This window comes from Alosa pseudoharengus, unplaced genomic scaffold, assembly GCF_046254945.1.
Source record: "Alosa pseudoharengus isolate Yale_2024_CS ecotype anadromous, Long Island Sound unplaced genomic scaffold, YU_APseudo_1.1 YU_APseudo_1.1_scf_1, whole genome shotgun sequence".
Classification (NCBI taxonomy): domain Eukaryota; kingdom Metazoa; phylum Chordata; class Actinopteri; order Clupeiformes; family Clupeidae; genus Alosa; species Alosa pseudoharengus.
The window spans coordinates 10,450,005-10,473,774 of NW_027468564.1; the positions used below are offsets into that span (position 1 = coordinate 10,450,005).

At 41.7% G+C, this 23,770-nt stretch overlaps 1 protein-coding gene across 1 annotated transcript in view; it reads right to left on the minus strand.

The window, feature by feature from the left end:
* LOC143136509 (NACHT, LRR and PYD domains-containing protein 3-like) overlaps nt 1–23,770 on the minus strand; it is a 207,213-nt gene that overhangs the window by 3,036 nt on the left and 180,407 nt on the right. The window contains exons 6-13 of the mRNA XM_076297233.1: nt 21,767–21,880; nt 15,821–15,870; nt 13,711–15,562; nt 12,176–12,346; nt 9,824–9,994; nt 2,847–3,020; nt 2,109–2,279; nt 1,311–1,484 (exon numbers count right to left, since the gene is read on the minus strand). Of these exons, the coding sequence (XP_076153348.1) occupies nt 1,311–1,484; nt 2,109–2,279; nt 2,847–3,020; nt 9,824–9,994; nt 12,176–12,346; nt 13,711–15,562; nt 15,821–15,870; nt 21,767–21,880 (2,877 nt within the window). The remainder of the gene's footprint in view (nt 1–1,310; nt 1,485–2,108; nt 2,280–2,846; nt 3,021–9,823; nt 9,995–12,175; nt 12,347–13,710; nt 15,563–15,820; nt 15,871–21,766; nt 21,881–23,770) is intronic.

A 23,770-nucleotide genomic window follows, 5' to 3' on the forward strand; every position in this document is an offset into this window, starting at 1 on the left:
TTTTCTATTTGTGCCACCTGTGAAATGTAAGGTGATTTATTATCCCACAGAAAAGTCTGCTGCCATATATAAATTATATATATATATATATAAACATATATGCTTTGCATACACGCATACAAAGGCACCCACTTGTCCCAAGGTGACGCCTCAAGGCTCCTTTAGTTCTCAGAAGGAGACAATCATGAAGTAAAAAGCCCCCAACACTGTCTATCCTGTACTTAGATAGAGTTAGTGAGCAACCACAGGACTACCTCTGAATAACAAATGCACTTCCCAACAGTGAAACTCCATCATTTAATGCATGATCAGGGACCACCAGCAACACAAGCAAGTATTTCTGTTAATCTTGCAGCATGGAATCTGAAAGGCGTTCAGATTCGGAAAACAGTCATGAATGTTTATGGTCAATATGCTTTCTCGGATGTTTCCTTAACATTTGGCTATGCCTGCGAATTTGAATGCACCTCTAAATATTTGCACTATTGCATGCTGCATCAAAGAGATAAATATACTTCAGTGTAAAGCAGCTAATATAATACACATTTGAAAATAGGCCGGTACGCTCGGTATGAAGAAATAACTATGGTCTCCAAAATAGAGACAATCAGCACGGTTCCATGCAGCAAATAAACGGTTTCAAATCAGTTTATTGGGAATAAACCGAATATGCGTGTGTCTTGTAAACACCTTATTCTGATTGAAATAAACCGAAAAAGGCCATATGCCTGTTTTAAACGGAATATTGTGTCATGAAAACACTTTAAACGGAATATGCTCCCAGAAGGAAGAGTGTTGTAGGCCTGCGCATGCTCAATTCACACAGAATTAGGATTACATGAACCAATTGTCTCTCAGGCACTTTCCTAATCATGGCAAAACAACGCACACACTTTTGGAAAGACGAGTAGACAAACTTATGTCTTGCAATCATGCACATGTCAGCGACGTTTTTAAAAAGTTTTGTTAAAAACTTGATGAGGATGGCTATCAACGTACGCTTGAACAAGTGAAATACAGGTAGAAGACCCTGAAGCCGTTGTATTATGCAGCCAAAAGAGGGAATTCCACCAGATTTACGTCAGGATGTTGGGAGCCTATTAGGATGCGTCACTGACTTATTTGGAATGTTGCTATGTAAACAGCAATATGCTCCAAATGTGACATTCTACTTGCTTGTAAACAGGTTAAACAGAATATTGACATAAACGGAATTTGGGCAATAGACTGATTCAAAACGGTTTATTCCTGGCATGAAAATGTGCTGAATGTTTAAATGTGTAACAATGGGGGGTTCTTTCTGAACATACTTCAGTATCTCCAGTTTAGAGACAGGATCCTCCAGTCTAGCAGATAACAGCTTCAGTCCTGATTCTCCAGGATAATTGTAGCTGAGATCAAGCAGTTTTAAATGGGAGGGGTTTGAAGACAGAGCTGAAGCAAGAAAACCACAACCCTTCTCTGAGATGAGACAATCAGAGAGCCTGAGAGAGAGAGAGAGAGAGAGAGAGAGAGAGAGAGAGAGAGAGAGAGAGAGAGAGAGAGACTAGTAAATTGAATATGATGACTGTGATGTGAAGTGTGGAGGAGATATTTATTGAATTAGTACACACTCCTCCTTAGACACATTTGTTTTTACAGTTGTCAAAATTTAACTGAAAAAACTTCCTATCAGCACTATACCTTTTCAGTACCTAAATGACATTGTTGGGCAGTGGACTTTAAGAATAGGCATTATTATTTATAGTAATACAAATTATAGAAAATATCAATACACTACAGAACTGCTCCAATGCTCTAAATACATGTTCAGGCACCATGTAAAACACACTGTACTTGGCCTCTGGCCTCGTGCCTGATTGCAAATAACAGCCATGGTGATATCTGCTACCGATGCCACTCTGACTCGTGTTACGTAGTATTACGTTATTGTAACATAAGGTGTCACGGACTAGACCAATCCAGAAACAGATTTTGAAACTCTAAGCATAAGCAATAAGGTTCAGCATGTTCAATGCTACTTTTTAGTGCTGACCAATTGATGTTATATTGTCATGTTTTTTCTCCCTAATCAGGAAATCTAAGATGATAATAAAATGTATACCCACCTTAATGTGTGTATTTTGCAGTTAAAACTGGACAATCCTTTTGAGAGAAGCTGAACTCCAGAATCCCCCAGATCATTGTCACTCAAGTCCAGCTGTAGCAGGGAGTTTGGTGATTGTAGAACTGAAGCAACAATCTCACAGGACTTATCTGTGAGTTTACAGTCAGCAAATCTGCAACAACATTTGACAGAATTATGACAGAACTCAACATATCACTATGCAAGGTTACTTTGAATCAAATCGACTAAATTTAGTGAAATGCACAGAAAATGGTACCAGTGTAAACAGTTGATGCTGCATGTAGATTTGCTGATTATTGATTGATTCATGATTCATTTGTTGCCTGTAGTGAGGACTAGAGTCCTTCTGCAGTAACAGTAACAGGACACATACTGTAGCCTACTTGTTATTCAACACTAGAATTACATTAGAAGCACATTTACTCCTGGGTTTCCCGCTTTTCCTTGATTATGGTATCTGCCAATCAAATGTACTGTTGTTCTGTATGGAGACACTACAGTAGGAAATGTATTTTGTTATTCAAAAGTTTTTTGAATAAAGTTTTTTGCTAAAGTCTGTAAATCAGATGTTCTGTTCTGTGTGGAGATTACACAGTAGGGATGCAATTCCATGTATCCTCACTTATGTAAATGTAAGTATGTATAAATAAATAAACACATACATAAATAAATAAATCCAGACTACATCTTGATGTTTCTGGTTCTCTAGATTACATACTGAAGTGTTTCAACTTTGCGGTGAGGATCCTCCAGTGTAGCAGATAACAGCTTCTGTGCTGATCCTCCAGAATGATTGTTGTTCACGTACAGCTCTTTCACACAGGAGGGGTTTATCATCAGAGCCAGAGCCAGACAGACATAACCTTCATCTGATACACCACACTTGCTGAGTCTGAGAGAGAGAGAACGAGAGAGGGGGGTGGGGTATTTTATAATTAAAAGCCTGTACACACCAGATACGTCATGAAACCCCGGAGTGAAGATTTCAAGACACAATCGGTTGAGCCCATTAGGTTAGTTCACTTATCCATCCCATCCACACAAACACCCTTTGCTGTGACAAAAGTCCATCAATGTATTAGTAGTTCTAATCTAGTAGTTCTAATCTAGTTTCTAGATTCTAGTTCAGTTAATGGAGACCGACAGACTTTCCGATCGTGATGGCCGTTCAAACGAGTGTCTTTCAAGAAAAATACTCCTTGTTAACTAGTCTACGTGTTAGGTTTAGTCTACGTTGACTGTTCCACTAGGTCGCTAAAAGAATGTGTAAAACAAACCGTAGGCTACAGTACCTTTTAGGCGACACACAAACACAACACACCTCTTAGCAGGACCAGCAGCGGAGACTGGTCACTGGTGGGCAGGGATGACGCGAGGCGACCGTTGCCCTGAGAATCGCTGTGGAGTTGGGAAAGTTGGCTGCGCGTGCGATGAGCTTCCAGGCTAACGGTTTCCACTCGAGGCTTTTCCAACGTCCACCAAGTTGTAACGTTAACGCTAACTATGTCTCACTAGGGCAGACACTCCCTCTTCTCTGTCCTTCCCGATCGACAGTAAACAGCTCCCAAGACGTTTGTACCGGAATGTGTTAATACTCTGTTGCTGATCTAGTTAGCACTAGCACTTACCGCTTCAGCCACCAAATGACTAACGTTAACGTCTTCCCTCAAACAACTGCCACATCCAGCTACTAACTGCTTACCTCCGCAATGTCGACTCAACAGACTCATACTGAAAATAATACGTGACTATCGACCTCAGTGACTGTACGACCTAACTTTACTACAGTAGACTGAACTGTTATGACAGCTTGTAGCCTTTTTAGTAACTTTTTCATCCCACTGTCAAAACCGTGTAGCTTCATGTCTTCTCTGTTTTCCAACTGTCCCGGTTGCTAGGCAGCGACTGCGAGTGCGACGTCACCCAACAAAACTAGATGCGCGCGAGTGCCCGTTTACCAACAAAACTAGATGCGCGCGCAGCCGTGGGGCAGACGCTTGGTGGCCGTCCACAACGTTATACACTTAATAGTCGGCTGCTGTAAGCTACAATCAGATTTTTTTGTATACCCCTGTTGTCTCAATGATAATAACATCTCATCTCAGACTATATTTCAGAGTTTGCCGTTCATTTGCATTATTAATATAACATCGTATTTTGTCATTTTTGGCGAAGACATGCATTCCGATATTGAACAATCTAACCATCGTGATTTCGAATTGGTGCAGTTTTCAGCACAAAAACTCATTTTATTCTTTTCATGGAGAGCATTGTTGCGCACGCATGTTTTTGTGACGTTGCATAGAAATCCATACATAAATAATATTTATCCCATTACATAAAACATAAATCAACTCCAGTTACATAACACATGCACAGGCTATGTTAAAAGTCTGGTAAGAAGCAGAGGGCATAGCCTCAGAGCAGGGGCGTCACTAGACCTTATTCACTGGGGCACGTGCCTTAGTAAAAGTCTCCAGTGCCCCAGTAAAATTCTAGCGCGGCTCTAGCTGGAAACGGCATTCATGAGCGCATCTCCGTGTCTGCTTTACTCATGGCTCGAGCCTGTCACTTACCAGCCAATAAAAAAAAAACAAGGAATAAAGAAAGGGGCCATAATAGCCAATCAGGAAATAGCATCTCTGTAGCTGGGTAAGATTGAACGCAACAACCAATGAAAATCGTTCACATGATTCTTCCGAGTGTTTCGTTGTACTGCACACACATACACTGTGGAATCGGCTGGAGCTCATTACATCACTTTGAGCACAGAGTAAGTCGTCCCCTAAAATTCACAACTTGTTTGACAGAAAAAATGACAAGTTGATCGATCGCTGTTAGAGAGTGTTGCACATAACTAGCATCTGTTTTTCAATGCTTAGCGTCATTGTAGCCTTAGCAACAGTTTACCAGCTTGTGCTCTCTCACTCACCATGCGTAGGCTGCATGCACACATGCGGACAATTAACAACGATTTATACTATACTGTAGAAAGAGTCCTGTAAAAGTAGCCTATACTGTTTGTTAAGCTGTCCTACTGTAAAACTAAACACAGCCTTCTGATAAACTATATAGAGATGGACATCATAAAATTCTTCCTGAACAGAGGCAGAGGGAGAGGAACAGTGAGGAGGATGAGGGAGGTATGATAATTTTGCCCACATTAACGGTAACATTAACATTTATGCTGGTAATAGCCAGTGCTGTGATTTGATCAATGATTTAATGGCAAACTCAAATAAGTTTGCTGCATTTGCAAATGTAGCCTATAATAATACACAGAATCAGATAGCCATCTGTGTAAATTATTATAGGCTACGTTTGCAAATGATCACCAAAAGTCAGTATGAAGGCTTAGGCTATTTAAGCTACAAAGAACTGCAGTATTGCCAGGATGTCTATAGGACCCTTGCCTGGGAGGGAAGTATATCTCAATTTTGACTAAAAATAAGCTTCCCTTGTGTTAGTAGGAAAGCCTATTAAATTCATGCAGTGAGTATAGGCCTACTTATGCCTATGTGTTTGGATGTTGCTGGATAGTGGCTGCTACAACAATTGAGGGAGAGAGTGCTGGAGGAGGAGGAGGAGAAGAAGGTCGAAGAGAGGGAGAAGAGAGGGGAGAAAGAGCACAGGCTGGGCAGTCCAGTACCAGGCAGGGGGAGGAGGAGGAGAGAGACAGGCAAGAAACGGATGAGAACATGATGGGGGCTAGACGTAAAACTATTCAGAGTATGGAGGAGGATGTCGGGGGAGCCTAGGGGAGATATGTGATGGTCCAAATCAGGCTAGCCATTTATTTCATATTGCGCGCACAGTTATTTATTTAATTTTTTTTATGTATTGGGAGTTGGGGGCCTGTGCCCCAGCAAAGCTCTAGGTCTAGAATCGCCCCTGCCTCAGAGACTTAGCCTGGCGGGCCATCCTATACCATTCCATTGAAATGTATAGTCTGGAATCGAACCATTCACCTCGCTTAATACAAGGGGCGGGCAGAGAATTGTCTTTCAAACTGCCTAGGCATGCAATAGGCCAGCGCTACGACCATATCCGTATCTGGTCGGCAAAACGGCAAATACATCCTTCTTCGAAAGGAATGACTTAAATGCATTGTGTTGCTCAACTTTCAAAGAAAAGCACAAGTCCAACTCCTCCAAAGTTGACGCCAACGCCGATTCAAACAACCGCTCTTCGTTCGCCATAGCCACCTTCCTTGTTGTTCACCGTCGCAGGACTGCCGTTATCCTGTTAAGCCGGTAATACTCTCTAACAAAATAGAGCGCTGTGATTGGATGACGTCCACGGTGTCAGCCAATAGAAATCCCTATGGTTTGATACTAGACGTACAGGGTGAGCAAATTAATTTGCCGCCGCTAGGGTGCGTCTAGATTCTAGGCTATCAGAGACTGATCTGCAGCACTTGTCAGTGTAATGGATGCCAGCTAGCTTAGCTGTGCTTGTGGAACGTTGGTAAACCTCACTCCCCAACGCCTCAAGAGTGCTGCTGGCATGCGAGCCAGTAGCCTGGGCTATTGGCTCAATTGTTAGCGCGCTCGCCTCCCGATCCGAGGTGATGCTATTTGCGGGTTCGAGTCCGGGCGTGTGCAGGGCTGAATCGTGCAGGTTCAACAACGCAGGTTACATCAGCATAGCCTATAAAACTATGGCAGGCTGCACTGCATCCTGGATTCAAATACCTAAATAGCCTATTCTAAACTAACATGATGCACATTCCATTTCTGTGAATAAACATAATTTTTATCGAGAAGTTCTCTGTTCAATGTTGCAGTGAGATTCCATTCTATAGAGCCCGCCGAAAAAATCATCACACCTTAAAAGGGCTTCAATTAATTTATATTAACAGGGACACCATGTCACCATGCTGATTATATTGCTAATTATAACAACAGTGTGCGGGGACTGATATTGTACGCCTATCTTGCCAGTGGCAGGGGGGTTGCTGTCATCACCCCACATTTCATGAACTGTTGTGAAGTTAGGGATTAGGGATTTCAATTAATAGTACCCACCAGGGCCGGAGTGGGGCCACTTTTCAGCCCGGGAGTTTCACGCCCAAGACCGGCCCACTTTTTTAGTGGTGGTGGAAATTAGATAAATAAAGCAACATTTCAGCTCTTACTATCATGTCGTTTTTATTAGTAGGCTACCAATATTCCACTATTCCACAAGGATAGGTTGATAAGGTTGATAACAAAAACAGGAAGGAAGAAATAAAGTATTTGAAATGTATCCTACACTAAGAGGCATATTGAACTATTGTTTACATGGGTTTTTTTTGCATGGGTCAGCTATCATGTTGTTGTTTGGTGATTTACTCCTTTACTACACCCACTTCTGAGCAAACAAGGCATATAGGTTGATCACGTAGCTACTGCGGTCACATAGTTCTTTCTTACATAAAATAACTTTAATTCATATGGTTAACTATTATCCTTTCTACTTGTCCCTGTAGTCATAGCTAATTTCGGGCTGATCATTTTCAGCGGGGGACTGGCTGATCTGCTGCTCAGAGGCTACTTTTGTTTTTAGGCCTAGACTACTGCATACAGATCAAGCTTGAGTTTTGTAATCAATATTTGCATGCTATTTGCAAAGTCTATGAATCGCCATATTGGATGATACAAAAAGGCTAATATTCTAATTAATTTAATATGTTGCTTGTGAATAGGTTGCCAATGCTACAACGTCCATAGCCCATTATCCCAATAATTACGCCACTATAATCATGGCTATCTCTCTTTACCAGTTGCCACTTATGTTTGTCAAAAAAAATCTGGAAGCTTGGCACATTTGGCAGCATTTTCCTCCAATACGTCTTTTTTACCTGGCCTTTTCAATCCCTCAAGGCATCTTTCTACCATCCATCCTCCCTGACGCTTATCACTACGGTAGGGCCGGCCCGGCTGGTATCTAAACTTTTTAGAAAAGACGGGCTATATGGACCCAACCAATTAACTCTTCTTGGGAGGGGAGAACAACCCATGCAGAGGCTGTGGTGTTAGGCATAGAATGCGAACGTGTGTAGCCAACTTTAAGAGAAGATAGATTAACGTGGCAAATGTCAATATTTTTCCTTTGACCGGCCCAAAAGTTAAGCGGCCCACCGGAAATTCTCCTGATTCTCCCGATTACCCACTCCGGGCCTGGTACCCACTGTAAAATATAAAATTAGTCCTTTCAGTATACTAAGTCCTTCCTTAGTATTTTCAGTGTAATTTTACTACTAAGGTCTTTGATCATTGTAAGGGCCCTCTATTATGCTATATAAGGCTAGGCTATATAATTTTCAAGACAATAGGCTATGATGACATTGTGATTAAATCCGCAGACAAGGGGGGTTCAATTGTCATTCAGGACAGGGTTGCTTATGTACAAGAAATAGAAAGACAACTTGGTGACGTTAACTTTTATGCTCGCTTACACAGTGATCCCACAATGAAGTTTAGTGAGGAGATAAAGTCTATACTCAAGAGAGCTGTGTCTGACTCAATCATTGATGAAAATGAATATAAATACTTGCTACAGGCCAACCCGTTAAGACCAGTGTTTTACACTTTGCCTCTGTGCATGCCATGATCAACTTTTGATTCTTTGATATGGAAAGCAGGTTCTTTATTTTGGGCTGCTATTAGGCTACATTAGAATTTCAGCCCAAAGTTGGATACCATGTAGAAAGTTGCTGCAATTTCAAAACTCAGGAAAGGGAACGGCTAATGTACAATAGAATGCTTCATATTGTCGTGTTCGGTAAGGTCTGCTGTTTATTCTGATAGCCTATATAATTTACCATGCGCTGAGTTTGTGAGATACTGTATACCACCGACAGTAATGGGTGGAGATGGACGAAGCGCTGTGTGCTGTGAATGCAAATATGATGAAATGTCATGTATGCCCAACGTTAATTTTCACGCAAACCATTTATTACAGCACATACTGTAGCTGCTAATATAATTGGAAAGCTCCGCTTCCACTCTTTTGTTGGACATCTTGATTTATGTGAGATAAGTACTCCGTAAGCTATTCAGCAGAGAATAATGGATGTGAATTCGGATGCATATATTATTACTATATATTTTTAGGGGGCTTTTGATCATCTTAGGGTGGCTTCAGCCCCCCCAAAATAGGTCTAATGACGTCCCTGTGTGAAATGATGGTTAGGTGGGGAAAGCTGTCTGTGGTGGAGTTCTCACTCTTGAACACCTGGGAAAGTCTGATGTAACGTAAATTCTTTGTGACTTTGGCATATAGACCTAATGAGACATATCTCATATACAATATCATACAATACAATATCATACATTGTGTCAGCCTTTTCTGCTTGTCATTCTACTTATGACATCGGAACCCTATAAAAAGCCATTATTTAATTGGTCAGGAACTCTATTGCATACGAAATTTCACATCAAAAGAGACAGTTTGAAATGTTTTTTTTTTATTATTGTATTTTTTTTTTCATTTTCATTTCGTCCTCAGTGAGTACAGACTAATTAGAATAACTGTGTTTATTAACCTGCTTAATTTTTTTGTGTGAATTTCATCCGAAAAATTGGACTTGGTGTGGACAGGCCTTAAGACACATATAAAACAGCAACCAAACCATAATGTCCAAAATAATGTCCAAACCAAACCACACTAGTCCTAATAATAATCCTTTACAAAGACATGTCTAACACCAACCTTAATGTCTGCAGTTTGCAGTTAGGACTAGACAGTCCCTTAGAGAGAAGCTGAACTCCAGAATCCCCCAGGTCATTGTGACTTAGGTCCAGCTCTATCAGGGAGTTTGGTGACTGTAGAACAGCAGCCACAATTCCACAGGACTTCTCTGAGAGTTTGCATTCAGCAAGTCTGCATAACAACACAAATAAAGACAAAATATTGCAGAGATGGATAAATGTAAGGGATACAATGTGCCCCGATAAATCAACACAATCAAGTGATCTTTTGCAGATCACTCCCATGCCAAATCACATACACATACACACACACACACACACACACACACACACACACACACACACACACACCTGAAAGATTTGTAATGTTATAAGAGGACAAGTGTATACATATAAGCAATTTATTTGTGGCACACCATCAACCACAATCCTGTAATGAAGATGGAATTTCCCAATTCATAACATCAAAATACATCAAGTGTACACCATCTTGCATTTTTTAAACAGTAAAGATACTTGTTTTAATTTAACAAACTGTTATAAAATGGGTATTACACATCAATGTACAAATATCTGCCATAAATCAAAACCCCTTTAAAGTGTCCCAGAGTGGGTGTGGCCCAATTAATCAATTACCCACACCTGTAGACTATTACTGACAGGCACATTTGCAAAAGCTCATTCAAATAAAACAGTGTCCTAAAACGGTGTAGTGCATCTTCACACATGAACCCAGACTAACATTGAATTTGCTCTGCAGGTCAGTCTGGGCCCATATTCACAAAGAATGTTAAGGCTAAAAGTAGCTCCTAACTGGGGAATTTAGGAGAAACTCCTAAAAATAATGGGCGTGTCACTCGTAATTTTAGGACTCCTAATTTGTTTGACTAAGAGTAATTCACAAAGCATTTTAGACCTAAAATAGCACCTAAGTCTGCGGGGACTGATATTGTAGGCCTATCTTGCCAGTGGCAGGGGTGGTGGCTGTCATCACCTCACAGTTCATGAACTGTTGTGAAGTTTGGGATCTCAATTAATAGTACCTACTGTAAAATATCAAATTAGACCTTTGAGGCCTAGGCTATTTTCTGTGTAATTTTACTACTAAGGTCTTTGGTCATTGTAAGGGCCCTCTATTATGCTAGGCTATATCGTTTTCAAGACAACAGGCTACCCATATCTGGGAAATACTTTGTGTCTCATGATTGTTGCATTCATGTCACCTAGAGCATGCTGGTAGAAATATCTATTCAAAAGCACAGTTGATCTGTGCATGCCATGATCAACTTTTGATTCTTTGATATGGAAAGCAGGTTCATTATTTTGGGCTGCTTTTAGGCTACATTAGAATTTCAGCCCAAAGTTGGATACCATGTAGAAATTTGCTGCAATTTCAAAACTCAGAAACGGCTACTGTACAAAAGAATGCTTCATATCATCGTGTTCGGTAAGGTCTGCTGTTTATTCTGATAGCCTATATGATTTACCATGCGTTGAGTTTGTGAGATATACCACCGACAGTAATGGGTGGAGATGGACGAAGCGCTGTGTGCTGTGAATGCAAATATGATGAAATGTCATGTATGCCCAATGTTAATTTTCACGTGAACCATTTATCACAGCACCTAGCCGCTATCATTGGAAAGCTCCGGTTCCGCTCTTTTGTTTGACATCTTGATTTATGTGAGATAAGTACTCCGTGAGCTATTCAACAAATAATAATGGATGTAAATTTGGACGCATATATTATTACTATATATTTTTAGGGGGTTTTTGATCATCTTAGGGTGGCTTCAGCCCCCCCAAAATAGGTCTAACGACGTCCCTATGTGATATGATGGTTAGAAGGTAAGAGGTGGGGAAAGCTGTCTGTTGTGAAGTTCTCACTCTTGAACACCTGAGAAAGTCTGATGTAACGTATATTCTTTGTGACTTTGGCATATAGGCCTAATGAGACATATCTCATATACAATATCATACAATACAATATCATACATTGTGTCAGCTTTTTCTGCTTGTCATTCTACTTATGACATCGCTGACATTGGAACCCTGCAAAATCATTATTTAATTGGTCAAGAACTCTATTGCATACGAAATTTCACATCAAACGAGACAGTTTTGAATGTTTTTTTTCATTGCATTTTTTTTTTCATTTTCATTTCATCCTCAGTGAGTACAGACTAATTAGAATAACTGTGTTTATTAACCTGCTTAATTTTTTGTGAATTTCATCCGAAAAATTGGACTTGGTGTGGACAGGCCTTAAGACACATATAAAACACCAACCAAACCATAATGTGCCACACTAGTCCTAACAATAATCCTTTACAAATACATGTCTAACACCAACCTTAATGTCTGCAGTTTGCAGTTAGGACTACACAGTCCCTTAGAGAGAAGCTGAACTCCAGAATCCCCCAGGTCGTTGTGGTTCAGGTCCAGCTCTGTCAGGGAGTTTGGTGACTGTAGAACAGCAGCCACAATTCCACAGGACTTCTCTGAGAGTTTGCATTCAGCAAGTCTGCATAACAACACAAATAAAGACAAAATACACACAGATCATTCCCATGCCAAATCACATACACATACACACACACACACACACACTGTATACATATAAGCAATTTATTTATGCCACACCATCAACCACAATCCTGTAATGAAGATGGAATTTCCCACTTCATAACATCAAAATATATCAAGTGTACACCATCTTGCATTTTTAAAACAGTAAAGATACTTATAAAATGGGTATTACACATCAGTACAGCTTAGAAGAAGTCGAGAGGACTTCTAACTCACTAAGACCTATTCACAAACAATCCTAAGCCACTTTTTGTGGCATTTCACGTCACGTTGCGATGTTACGGTTACAGGAGCTCTCAATTGAAAAAGGGAATAATTGTGCATTGTAGGCCTAAAAACTTACACCTAGTTTTCTCTTAAAAAATATTCACAAAGGCTTTCAGACCTACTCTTAGTAAGGAAAAGTGACAACTCCTAACTCTAGCTCTGTTGTTATGGTTGACATCATTACTTATGCACAAGCTTGATTGAGGTGACCATTTTAATTGGCAGATGATGCGGGAATGATGGTAAAAACCTCCCCTATGATGATGAGTGACAGGTGACAGGTCTTTGCTGGTGAGAATGCGTGCACTACACCAGTGCTGTGAAGGATGCACGATGATTAATAAATGGCCTAAATGAATAAAGAGTAAGACAAAACAAATAGCCTAGTAGCATAATGAAATACAGTAGGCCTATCTTTGCAGTTTGAAGCAGTATCTTTGCAACAGGTTTTAAATTAATCTTTAAGAAGACACATAGGCCTACATTAACAAAGAGGAGAAACAATTTGATTCACAATAAACGTTACATTTAGTTTACATGCAATGAATGGTTTTGGTTGTTGGTGGAGTTATTGCATCCCTTAATTACAATGCACAATTATTCCCTCGCGATTGACAGCTCCTGGAACCGCAGGTTAATTTCAAAACATCGGCATCGTGACGTGAAATGCCACAAAAAGCGCCTTAGGATTGTTTGAGAGTTAGGAGTCCTCTCGACTTCTTTTAAGCTGTCACAGTCTTAAGTGCTACTTTTAGGGCTAAAATGCTTTGTGAATTACTCTTAGTCAAAAAAATTAGGAGTCCTAAAGTTATGAGTGACAAACCCATTATTTTTAGGAGTTTATCCTAAATTCGGCAGTTAGGAGCTACTTTTAGCCTTAAAATTCTTTGTGAATACGGGCCCTGGAAAAGATCCCATTGACGCCTGTCAAAGACCAGGTTAGTCTGGGTTCACCCCAGCTAGTAGTAGACTAGTGACTTAACATTATATTTAGTCGCTATAGTTAGCACAGTCTCTCCATCAGAAACTCACCGAGCCTTTCTGCAGCACCTCACAGCTGGGATCAGTCTCCTACGTCCCTCATCTGATGTGTTGTATTTCTTCAGGTCAATCTCATCCAGCACCTCCTCAGACATCAGAAGCATGTGGGCCAGTGCTGAACAGTGGGCAGGAGACAACTTCTGTTTGATGTTCTTTGGTGATGACAAGTATGTCTGAATTTCTTTGTGCATGGAATCATCTTTCATTTCAAATAAGCAGTGGAAAAGATTGATGCATCGTTCAGGAGAGAGACCTTCTCTGTTGAGCTCCTTCATGTACTGACATGTTTCCTTGATGCTATTTGAGCTGTTGTGTGTGCGGCTCAGTAGACCTTGCAGAAGTCGGTGATTGCTCTCCAGAGAAATGCCCATAAGGAAGCGAAGAAAGAGATCCAGGTGTCCGTTCTGGCTCTCCAAAGCCTTATCAACTGCACTCTTAAGTAACACATGTAAGTTGTCTTCAGTTTGTAATCCTAATACTGATTTAAGAGAAGATAACATTGACGGATTGAGTTCATCTCTCTGCTCATCACTGATGAGGGATTTCAGAGCTTCAAGGTTCTTAGCCAAATACGAGTGAAACACAAACACAGCTGCCAGAAACTCCTGGACACTCAGATGCACAAAGCAGTAGACCTTCTTCTGTTGAGATTCCACAGATTCTGTCTTGAAGATCTCAGTGCACATGCCAGAATACACTGAGGCTTCACTGACATCAATGCCACACTCTTTCAGGTCTTCCTCATAAAACATGAGGTTACCATTCTCTAGACTCTTGAAAGCCAGTTCTGCCAGCTTCAGTAGTATTTTTTTCTGTGATCTCAAGAGACTCTTCTTATCTGTTTCTTGTCTTTCTTGATATTTCTGATCCTTCCGAGTTGTCTGGATCAGCAAGAAGTGTATGAACATCTCAGTCAGAGTTGTGGGAATTTCTTGGGTGTTGTCCTGTCCAAGCATCTGCTGAAGTACAGTGGCTGCAATCCAACAGAAGACTGGAATGTGGCACATGATGTGGAGACTCCTGGATGCCTTTATGTGAGAGATGATTCTGTTGGCCTGACTCTCATCACTGATTCTCTTCCTGAAGTATTCTTCCTTCTGTGGGTCATTGAAGCCTCGTACTTCTGTTACCTGATCGATGTACTGAGCAGGAATCTGACTGGCTGCTGCTGGTCGTGAGGTTATCCAGATGAGTGCAGAGGGAAGCAGAGTTCCCTGAATGAGGCTCGTCATCAGAACATCCACTGATGATGTTTGTTTCACATCAGACAACTTACTGTTCTGTTCCAGATCCAGAGTCAACCGACTCTCATCCAAACCATCAAAGATGAACACAACCTGACAGTCTTTGTATCCTTCACCATCATTCAGCTCCTTCAGTTCAGGGTGGAAGTCCAGCAGGAGCCTGTGAAGACTATACTGATCATCCCTGACTAAATTCAGCCCACGGAAAGAAAGGGGGAACATAAAATCTACATCCTGATTGGCTACCCCGTCTGTCCAGTCAAGAATGAACTTTTGCACTGAGACTGTTTTTCCAATGCCAGCAACACCTTTGGTCATCACAGTTCTGATGTGCCTCTCCTGTCCAGGTAAGGGCTTGAAGATGTCATTGCAGTTGATTGGTGTGTCTTCTGTGGACTGAGATCTGGATGCTGACTCTACCTGCCAAACCTCATGATCCTTATTCACCCCTTCACTCTCTCCCTCTGTGATGTAGAGCTTTGTGTAAATGTTATTGAGGAGTATCTCAGCTCCTGGTTTGATGATGCCTTCAGATATGTTCTCAGACCTCCTCTTCAGACTGGCTTTGTGATTCTTAATAACTCTTCTCAGGTCCTCATCTGTTTAAAAATGACAGCATTTGAAAATTACAATTGTTCAGTTTGATAACATTACTTTACTTCTCAGAAAACTATTAAATCAATACAAAGTTTAAAATGCACTGTTCAGTCCCTGCACTGTTCACTTTTGCACTACCACCATTGCACACACTCAACCATAGCCCCTTAATATGGTCAATGCATCACATGGTCAGTCCATGGGGATGAATAAAGTATTGATCTCTCTAAAAAGCCAAAATGTCCAAAATGTATACCCACCTAGTTCCCTCTTTCTGCCTGGTGTATGTTCAATGTGCAGGTGTCTTCTGCTGTTGATAAAGGGCATGAACAAGGAGGCATTTATTTTTTCTGCAAAATATGCACCATTTATTTTAAACATGTTATTCTTAAGTTTGTCAGACAGATTTATTTAAAATTCTGGCGAGATGCCGTGTGTAATAAGATAGCCCGCATGCTGCCTCGAGACAGACAGATGCGTAAGGGCGAGTTTATCCTCCGCTAATTTCTGACACAAAGTGACGGTTTGATGAGTGATTGTAAATGACAGATCCAGAGCTAGTGAGCAGAGCGGAGCATGAGTGAGCGAGGAGTGGATGGAATTTTGTTGGAGCGCGGAACGCTTTTTAATTTTGAGGCTGGAGCGGCCGCTCTGTTCCACTCCAATTTCGCTCCGATACCGCTCACACCACGAGTCTGAGGCATGCCCAAATCCACCCAGAATTCATGTCTTCCTAACAAAACCAAGACTGTTATATTTCAAAGATATTGGTCATAGAAAGTTCGTTGTTGGGGATGGAGTTCGCTAAATATTTTAGAAAGGAAACTGATAAGTCACAGGGGCGTAGCTACCGACGGTGTAACCGGTGCGGTGCACCAGGGCCCAGGCGCGAAGGGGGGCCCACTGCCACACTCCCAATATGGGCCCCCTCCCGTCAGTACTCGGGCTCATTGCACAATATTGTGAATAAGCTGGGATCACGTCAGCAGTTCTCGGATATCAATATTTTTTTCCTCACACTACAGTCTATTCTTTTGAATGGGATTGACAGTTATTCATACCACTCAGATACCCTATAACTATTAGTCATGGTGACCTTATTTTTTGCATTGTGTTTACATTCAGATGTTACAACATAGGCTACAATATGAGTTAGAAATAAAAAAAAATACCTGCAACTTATTACATTTCTTTATTTATTGTCAATTTTTACAAAGGAACAAGGACTTCTGGGAATGGGGAAAATGTGTTTATCCCAATGATCTTACTTCCGGTCATTCGTGATTACATTACGTTGTGAGGCTACTTCCGGATGTGTTGTAGCTTAGTTATAATAATCAGCAATGCAATCAGCAATTAGTAAGCATAAAAGTGGCACACAGAAGAGAAAAGACGAGAACAGGAGGAGACTAAATCCAAATGAATGAAACTGAATATTTTTTTTTAAAACACCTCGAATGTTGCTGCTGGCGTTGATGCTAGCAATCTGACGTTGAGTCCTACCTAAGGAGTAGGCTAGCATGGGACAAGAACGATCGAGTGGATTGGCCATACTCTCCATAGAGAACAGCAGAGCCAGGCAGTTGGGTTTCAACCATATCATCAATGACTTTGCTGAACACAAGGCCCGTAGAGTGAACTTCTAATGCGTGAGATACAGGCTGCTTTTTTATGGAGTAGGCATATGTGAGGTGCACTTTCTGTGACCTTTTTGTGGAAGGCTATATGACCGTTGCGCCACACTGTTAGGCTAAATTAAGCAATTGTGTGGTTATTGTGTAGGCGCCACTGCGTACGAGTTGCTGTGTTTTCCTTGATGGCTATTTAATTGTTCTATGGCGTTTCGGTTTCGTAAGTTGGGAGAATTCAGTTTAACAGGTGGTAGCGATGATTAGTCAGGTAGCCACTGTCCATGGCCCTTTCTGATCATTTTGGTGAATCTCCATCACACACATGCAATTTTGTGTGCGTGTGTTTGTGTCACGGGGGGTGGGGTTGGTGTTCGGGGGGCCAAATGAAAATGCTTGCACCGGGGCCCAGCATAGCTATGCTACGCCACTGGTAAGTCATACAAGTGTATTATTCCTACAAAACAACTAGATACAATGTAGACCATGTGGTGACACTGTTAAAGATTCCTTTTGGATTCTAAGAAGACACATTTTGCGGAAACATGAGTGTGCTACTGAGACCAAAGAAAAACGTGAACAATTTGAATATGCTTCATATCAAGTAGAAGGCTAAAGTAAAACTTAGATGCTAAGCCTGTATACTTTAGGCAATTAGTCCTTTTTAGGCAATAAGCTTGTTCGTTAATGCATTTTAAAATAAATGTTCTATGCGTGAAATATATTGCTGTTGCTCTTAGTTCTTTGGGATTTAAGTTTTCTGTTTAAGGTGACAATTCGGCTTGTATTTATTTCTTCCTGTTTTAAACTGGAGCGAGCGTGGATCGATTTCACTGGAGCGGGATGATTTTTACGTGGAGTGGGGAGCAAAATTGAGCAGAGCGACCTGACGCGAATTTGAGCGGAGGAGCGGCCGAGTAAACAGCCACTTGAGCGAGGAGCGAGATATTCGCATCGCTCAGCTCCGCTCACTAGCTCTGCGACAGATCAAACTCGGCAATGACAGAGCACAAGCGAATTTTCAAATCAGCCACACGATCGGTCATTGAGGGTCGGATATCTGCTGTGGCTGTTGCCCCCAGCAAACGTGACGGCTGTTTGATGACTAGGGTCTAACTCGCGCCATGGCAGCACTTTTTTCCCGCTAGTTCCATATATTTTCCTTGCGCACAAAGTGCAGAAACATGCTCCTGGTTGCAGGAGTTTTTGACACCTGCTTACAAAGGGCTTTTCGTCTTGACCCACCTCCTCTATCCAAAACCAACGTCATTTATTCTTTATGCCTTTATCGACAAGTCTGATGTCTTCCCTAGCTTCATAATGTTGCACTCTTTGGCTATGTTTCTCGCTGCCAGTGTGGAAACACATTCGTAGTGTATGGGAAACAAAAGAAATTTGCACGTGGAGGGACTGCTGATTGGCAAAAACCCAAGGCCAGCCAGCCCCTACCCTATTACCGATTGGCTTAAGTAGGCCTACTGGTGTGGTTTAGTGAAAGCGCCTCTCAGATCTTGGGAATGTGACGTTGACACGTCGGTATGCTGGAAATCCAGCGTGGCGCCGGAGCAACTTCTGTGGTCTCAACTCTTTCCTCCATACAGTGGAAACTTGATGGTCATTTCTGAAAACCTCTGTAAATGTACGTTGTGAATGTAACACATCCGTGTTTGGTCTTGAATGTAATGTATTTGTGCATAGTTGTAGACTAAGAACTACACTATAGTCAACAGGTATGAGATTTAACTAGGCCACACCCACCACTCTCAGATAACAGAGGCCCTGTGATTCGGGGGTGGCCCAGGTGAATGAGAAGAGGAGTTGCTTCTCAGCTCGGGGGCTCTTTTTTACTCTTCTCTGCTGCTATGTGGGGGCAGGGGAACAGAGGACTTCTCTCCTTGTCCTCTCTCTCTCTCTCTCTCTCTCTCTCTCTCTCACACACTAAAGTGTATTCCTACTAGCATATCCCATTGTTTTCTATAACATATACATATTTCTACATGGTGTCCATCATTTAGGAGAGGTTAGTGTTTTCCATCTCATCCATCCAATTTCGTGTGTGTGTGTGTGTGTGTGTGTGTGTGTGTGTAGAATTTCATGTGACTGACATGTCTACAGACTAGGGGTGGCACGGTTCATGAAAAAAACTCTGAACGGTTCGCTTGTCTCGGTTGGGAGCATGTGTGGACCGCACGGTTTTGACGGTTTATGGCGTAATGTCGCCTCATGCCCATATGTGACCCCAGACAGTTTTCACCCTTTCCACTAGGTGGTTACTGTAAGACCAGTCTTTTTGGCCATTTTTTGCATTTTCTAAAGAATGCCACTATAGTCTATAGGTATGAGATTTATAGGCCACCAACACCACTCTCCGATAACAGAGGCCCAAGGTGAATGAGCAGAGGAGTTGCTTCTCAGCTCTTCTCTTCTGCTACTACGGGGGGGGGCTTGTGCTGACCCTCATCTCTCTCTTTCTCTCACACACACACACACACACTAAAGTGTATTCCTACTAGCATATCCCATTGTTTTCTATAACATATACATATTTCTACATGGTGTCCATCATTTAGGAGAGGTTAGTGTTTTCCATCTCATCCATCCAATTTCCAGTGAGTGAGTGAGTGAGTGACGCACGGTTTTGATGGTTTATGGCATGTGTAATGTCGCCTCATGCCCATATGTGACCCCAGACAGTTGTCCCCCCTTTTGCGTGAAAGGTGTGGAGTGCTGCGCGTGCAGAAATGGCAAGTGAGAGCGATAACGTAGACAGCCCGGAGTTGGAGGATGCACCAGCGTCGCATAAGTCTGGTGTGTGCAAACATTTTGGATTTAGAAAACGGTAGATAGAACTGCGATTGTGTGCAAGCGTTGTGCAACACGTAATTATGTTAGTACAGGCCCGGAGTGTCTAATCAGCAGCTTCGGGAGGATGGGCCTGTCTGAATATCGTGAGCTGAAATGTATTGTTTCTGAAGTTCATTTGCTGCGCACTCGCGGCACTTTAGCAGCTTACAGTAGGCTGTGCGGTCGCAGGCCCTTACTTGCAGTTTCCCAAACATTAGCAAAGTAGCCCTCACAAAAACTGTTTGGAAATCGCAACCAAGTCTATATTTGCAATAATTAAGGGGAGTGGGAGGCTGTGTGTGTGTGTGTGTGTGTGTGTGTGTGGGGAGTAGGAGACTATATGAGCAGCCCCTCCTCCAGTGGCACGGCTCTGACCAACTCTCATATGTGCAGGGGAGACGTGTAGTGGGCTGATAATAACTCTCATGTGTGCAGGGGAGATGTGTAGTGGGCTGATAATAACTCTCATGTGTGCAGGGGAGATGTGTAGTGGGCTGATAATAACTCTCATGTGTGCAGGGGAGACGTGTAGTGGGCTGATAATAACTCTCATGTGTGCAGGGGAGACGTGTAGTGGGCTGATAATAACTCTCATGTGTGCAGGGGAGACGTGTAGTGGGCTGATAATAACTCTCATGTGTGCAGGGGAGATGTGTAGTGGGCTGATAATAACTCTCATGTGTGCAGGGGAGATGTGTAGTGGGCTGATAATAACTCTCATGTGTGCAGGGGAGACGTGTAGTGGGCTGATAATAACTCTCATGTGTGCAGGGGAGATGTGTAGTGGGCTGATAATAACTCTCATGTGTGCAGGGGAGATGTGTAGTGGGCTGATAATAACTCTCATATGTGCAGGGGAGATGTGTAGTGGGCTGATAATAACTCTCATATGTGCAGGGGAGATGTGTAGTGGGCTGATAATAACTCTCATATGTGCAGGGGAGATGTGTAGTGGGCTGATAATAACTCTCATATGTGCAGGGGAGATGTGTAGTGGGCTGATAATAACTCTCATATGTGCAGGGGAGATGTGCAGTGGGCTGATAATAACTCTCATATGTGCAGGGGAGACGTGTAGTGGGCTGATAATAACTCATGTGTGCAGGGGAGACGTGTAGTGGGCTGATAATAACTCATATGTGCAGGGGAGACGTGCAGTAGGCTAATAATAACTCATTTTACTGAAAGGTAATAACCCTAGTTCTCAAAAGCCCTCGAAAATAAAATATTACAGTGTGTGGTGGGTCCTCCTCACATGGAAGATCTAACGTTCAGTTTCAGTGAGCAAATAGCCCTGTTGAGAGAAACTAGAGGAGCGTTCTAATTCGGCAGAGATGGTAGAGAAAGTGCGCATTTACAAGGCTTGTCAATTTTATGAGCTAGCCTAGAAGCAATTTTGCATAGCTCGGGTAGGCTAAGCTATGTGTAGAAATAAAATATTCCGTAGTATTTCAGTCAATCTTAGTATGCTACAAAGGCACAGAAGTTCCTGTAGATGGCAATAACACATTCTACTTGTTTGCCAAATAAATGAAAAGCAATTTGAAATCAATGTATTCACTCTTACTGTATCAAAATCTCACCTTTCCCCAGAGATGGTGTTAATGATGTGCTTAAAGTACAGTCAATTATTTCAGTTTGTGCATGATTACATGATATAACTAGATACTAATATATATTTAATAATTTTAATATATTTCATATGACTGATATGACAGACTAATGACTACTCACTTTAGACCTGATGGAACTGGTTCACTGCTGAATACGGGCATACGGCCCATGGACCGATCACTCTTCATGGACACACAGCTGGGCACTGGAGATGGAGGTCTGTGTGTCTGTAGGCTGGTTACATAAGGAGACACAAGAAACAGATTAACATCAACTCATTCCTCTGCAGAGTGATTTGCTCACACTTACAGTATTATTACAACAATACATGCTCCATTTTAGTGTCTCTCTATCTCACACACACACACACACAATAAAGTGTATTCCTACTAGCATTTCCCATAGTTTTCTATAACATATACATCCCTACATGGTGTCCACCATTTAGGAGAGGTTAGTGCTTTCCATCTCATCCATCCAATTTCCTGTTTGTGCGTGTGTGTGTGTGTGTGTGTGAGAGAGAGAGAGAGAGAGAGTGTGTGTGTGAGAGAGAGAGAGAGAGAGAGAGAGAGAGTAGAATTTCTTATGACTGACATGTCTGATGACTACTCACTGTAGACCTGATGTAACTGGTTCACTGCTGAATTCGGGCATATGTCCCTTGGACTGACCACTCTTCATGGACACATAGCTGGGCACTGGAGATGGAGGCCTGTGAGTCTGTGAGCTGATTACATAAAGAGACAAGAACCTGAGCTGCACTCTAAAAGTTGCCGTTAATTTACACAGGTTCACAGTGTTGTAGTGCCGTTAATTCACAGGTTCACAGTGGTGTAGTGCCGTTAATTTACACAGGTTCACAGTGGTGTAGTGCCGTTAATTTACACAGGTTCAGTGGTGTAGTGCCCTTAATTTACACAGGTTCACAGTGGTCTAGGCAACCTGCTGTAATCATGGCAGTCTATGGAGTTTGCCACTTCACAGTAGTGCACTGTTAAAATAACAGGAAAATAATGGCAACCCTACTGCCAGTTATTTATTTAACAGGGACATATTTTAGAGTGTAGATAAACTCATTCCTCTGTGGAGTGATATGTACACTTACAATTACATCAGCAATACATATAGTTAAGAACAAAATTATTCATACCCCTGGCAATCATTGATTTAATGTTGTTTTTCTCTTGACCAATATGATTGTTCTGACTGAAAATGACACTGCCACATGCCAAACGGTTGTAAGACAATGTGGTAGAAACATGGAATCGTTCTTGACTCAAAACCCAGATTGCTGTTAAAAAGGTGCAGTGTAGAATCATTGTGGAGACATGGAGAGGCTTGGTAGGTATAAGAACCATTTTGAGAGCTGTGAATGCAAATAAAGATGTGTCCATTGATTATTTAAAAAGGGGTATGAATAATTTTGGACACGCCATTTTTCATAAAAATATTAAAACAAGATAGAATGCTTCTTTTTTGATTCCATGTTTCTACCACATTGTCATACAACCTTTTGGCATATGGCAGTGCCATTTTCAGTCAGAACAAACATTAAAGAGAAAATCAACATTGAATCAATATTTGCCAGAGGTATGAATAATTTTGTTCTTAACTGTACGTCATTGTAGAATGTATTTTTCTCTATCTCCTAACCTAATATGTTTTATCAAGGTTATTAGAAATTCAGAATATAGTCTGCATATTCCTCTGTACAGATTCTACGCCAGAAAAGGACACTTTACATGTAACTGTAATCATGGCAGTCTATGGAGTCACTTCTAGCATTTTGGTGGAGAACTGCAGACCTCCATAGACACAGCTACACGCCACAGACCAACACACAACTACAAAAGCTTTACAGCTACACACACAGACCAACGCACAACTACAAAAGATTCACAGCTACACACACAGACCAACACACAACTACAAAAGGTTCACAGCAACACACACAGACCAACGCACAACTACAAAAGGTTCACAGCGGTGTAGGCAACTTGTAGTGTGGCTCCTACACATTACGCTAAATCAGACTTTACTGCTATTACATTCTCTTTTACCTGCTGCTCCCATGAACATCTGGATTTATTTTAACAGTTTAGGAAGATTATTGACAACACAGAC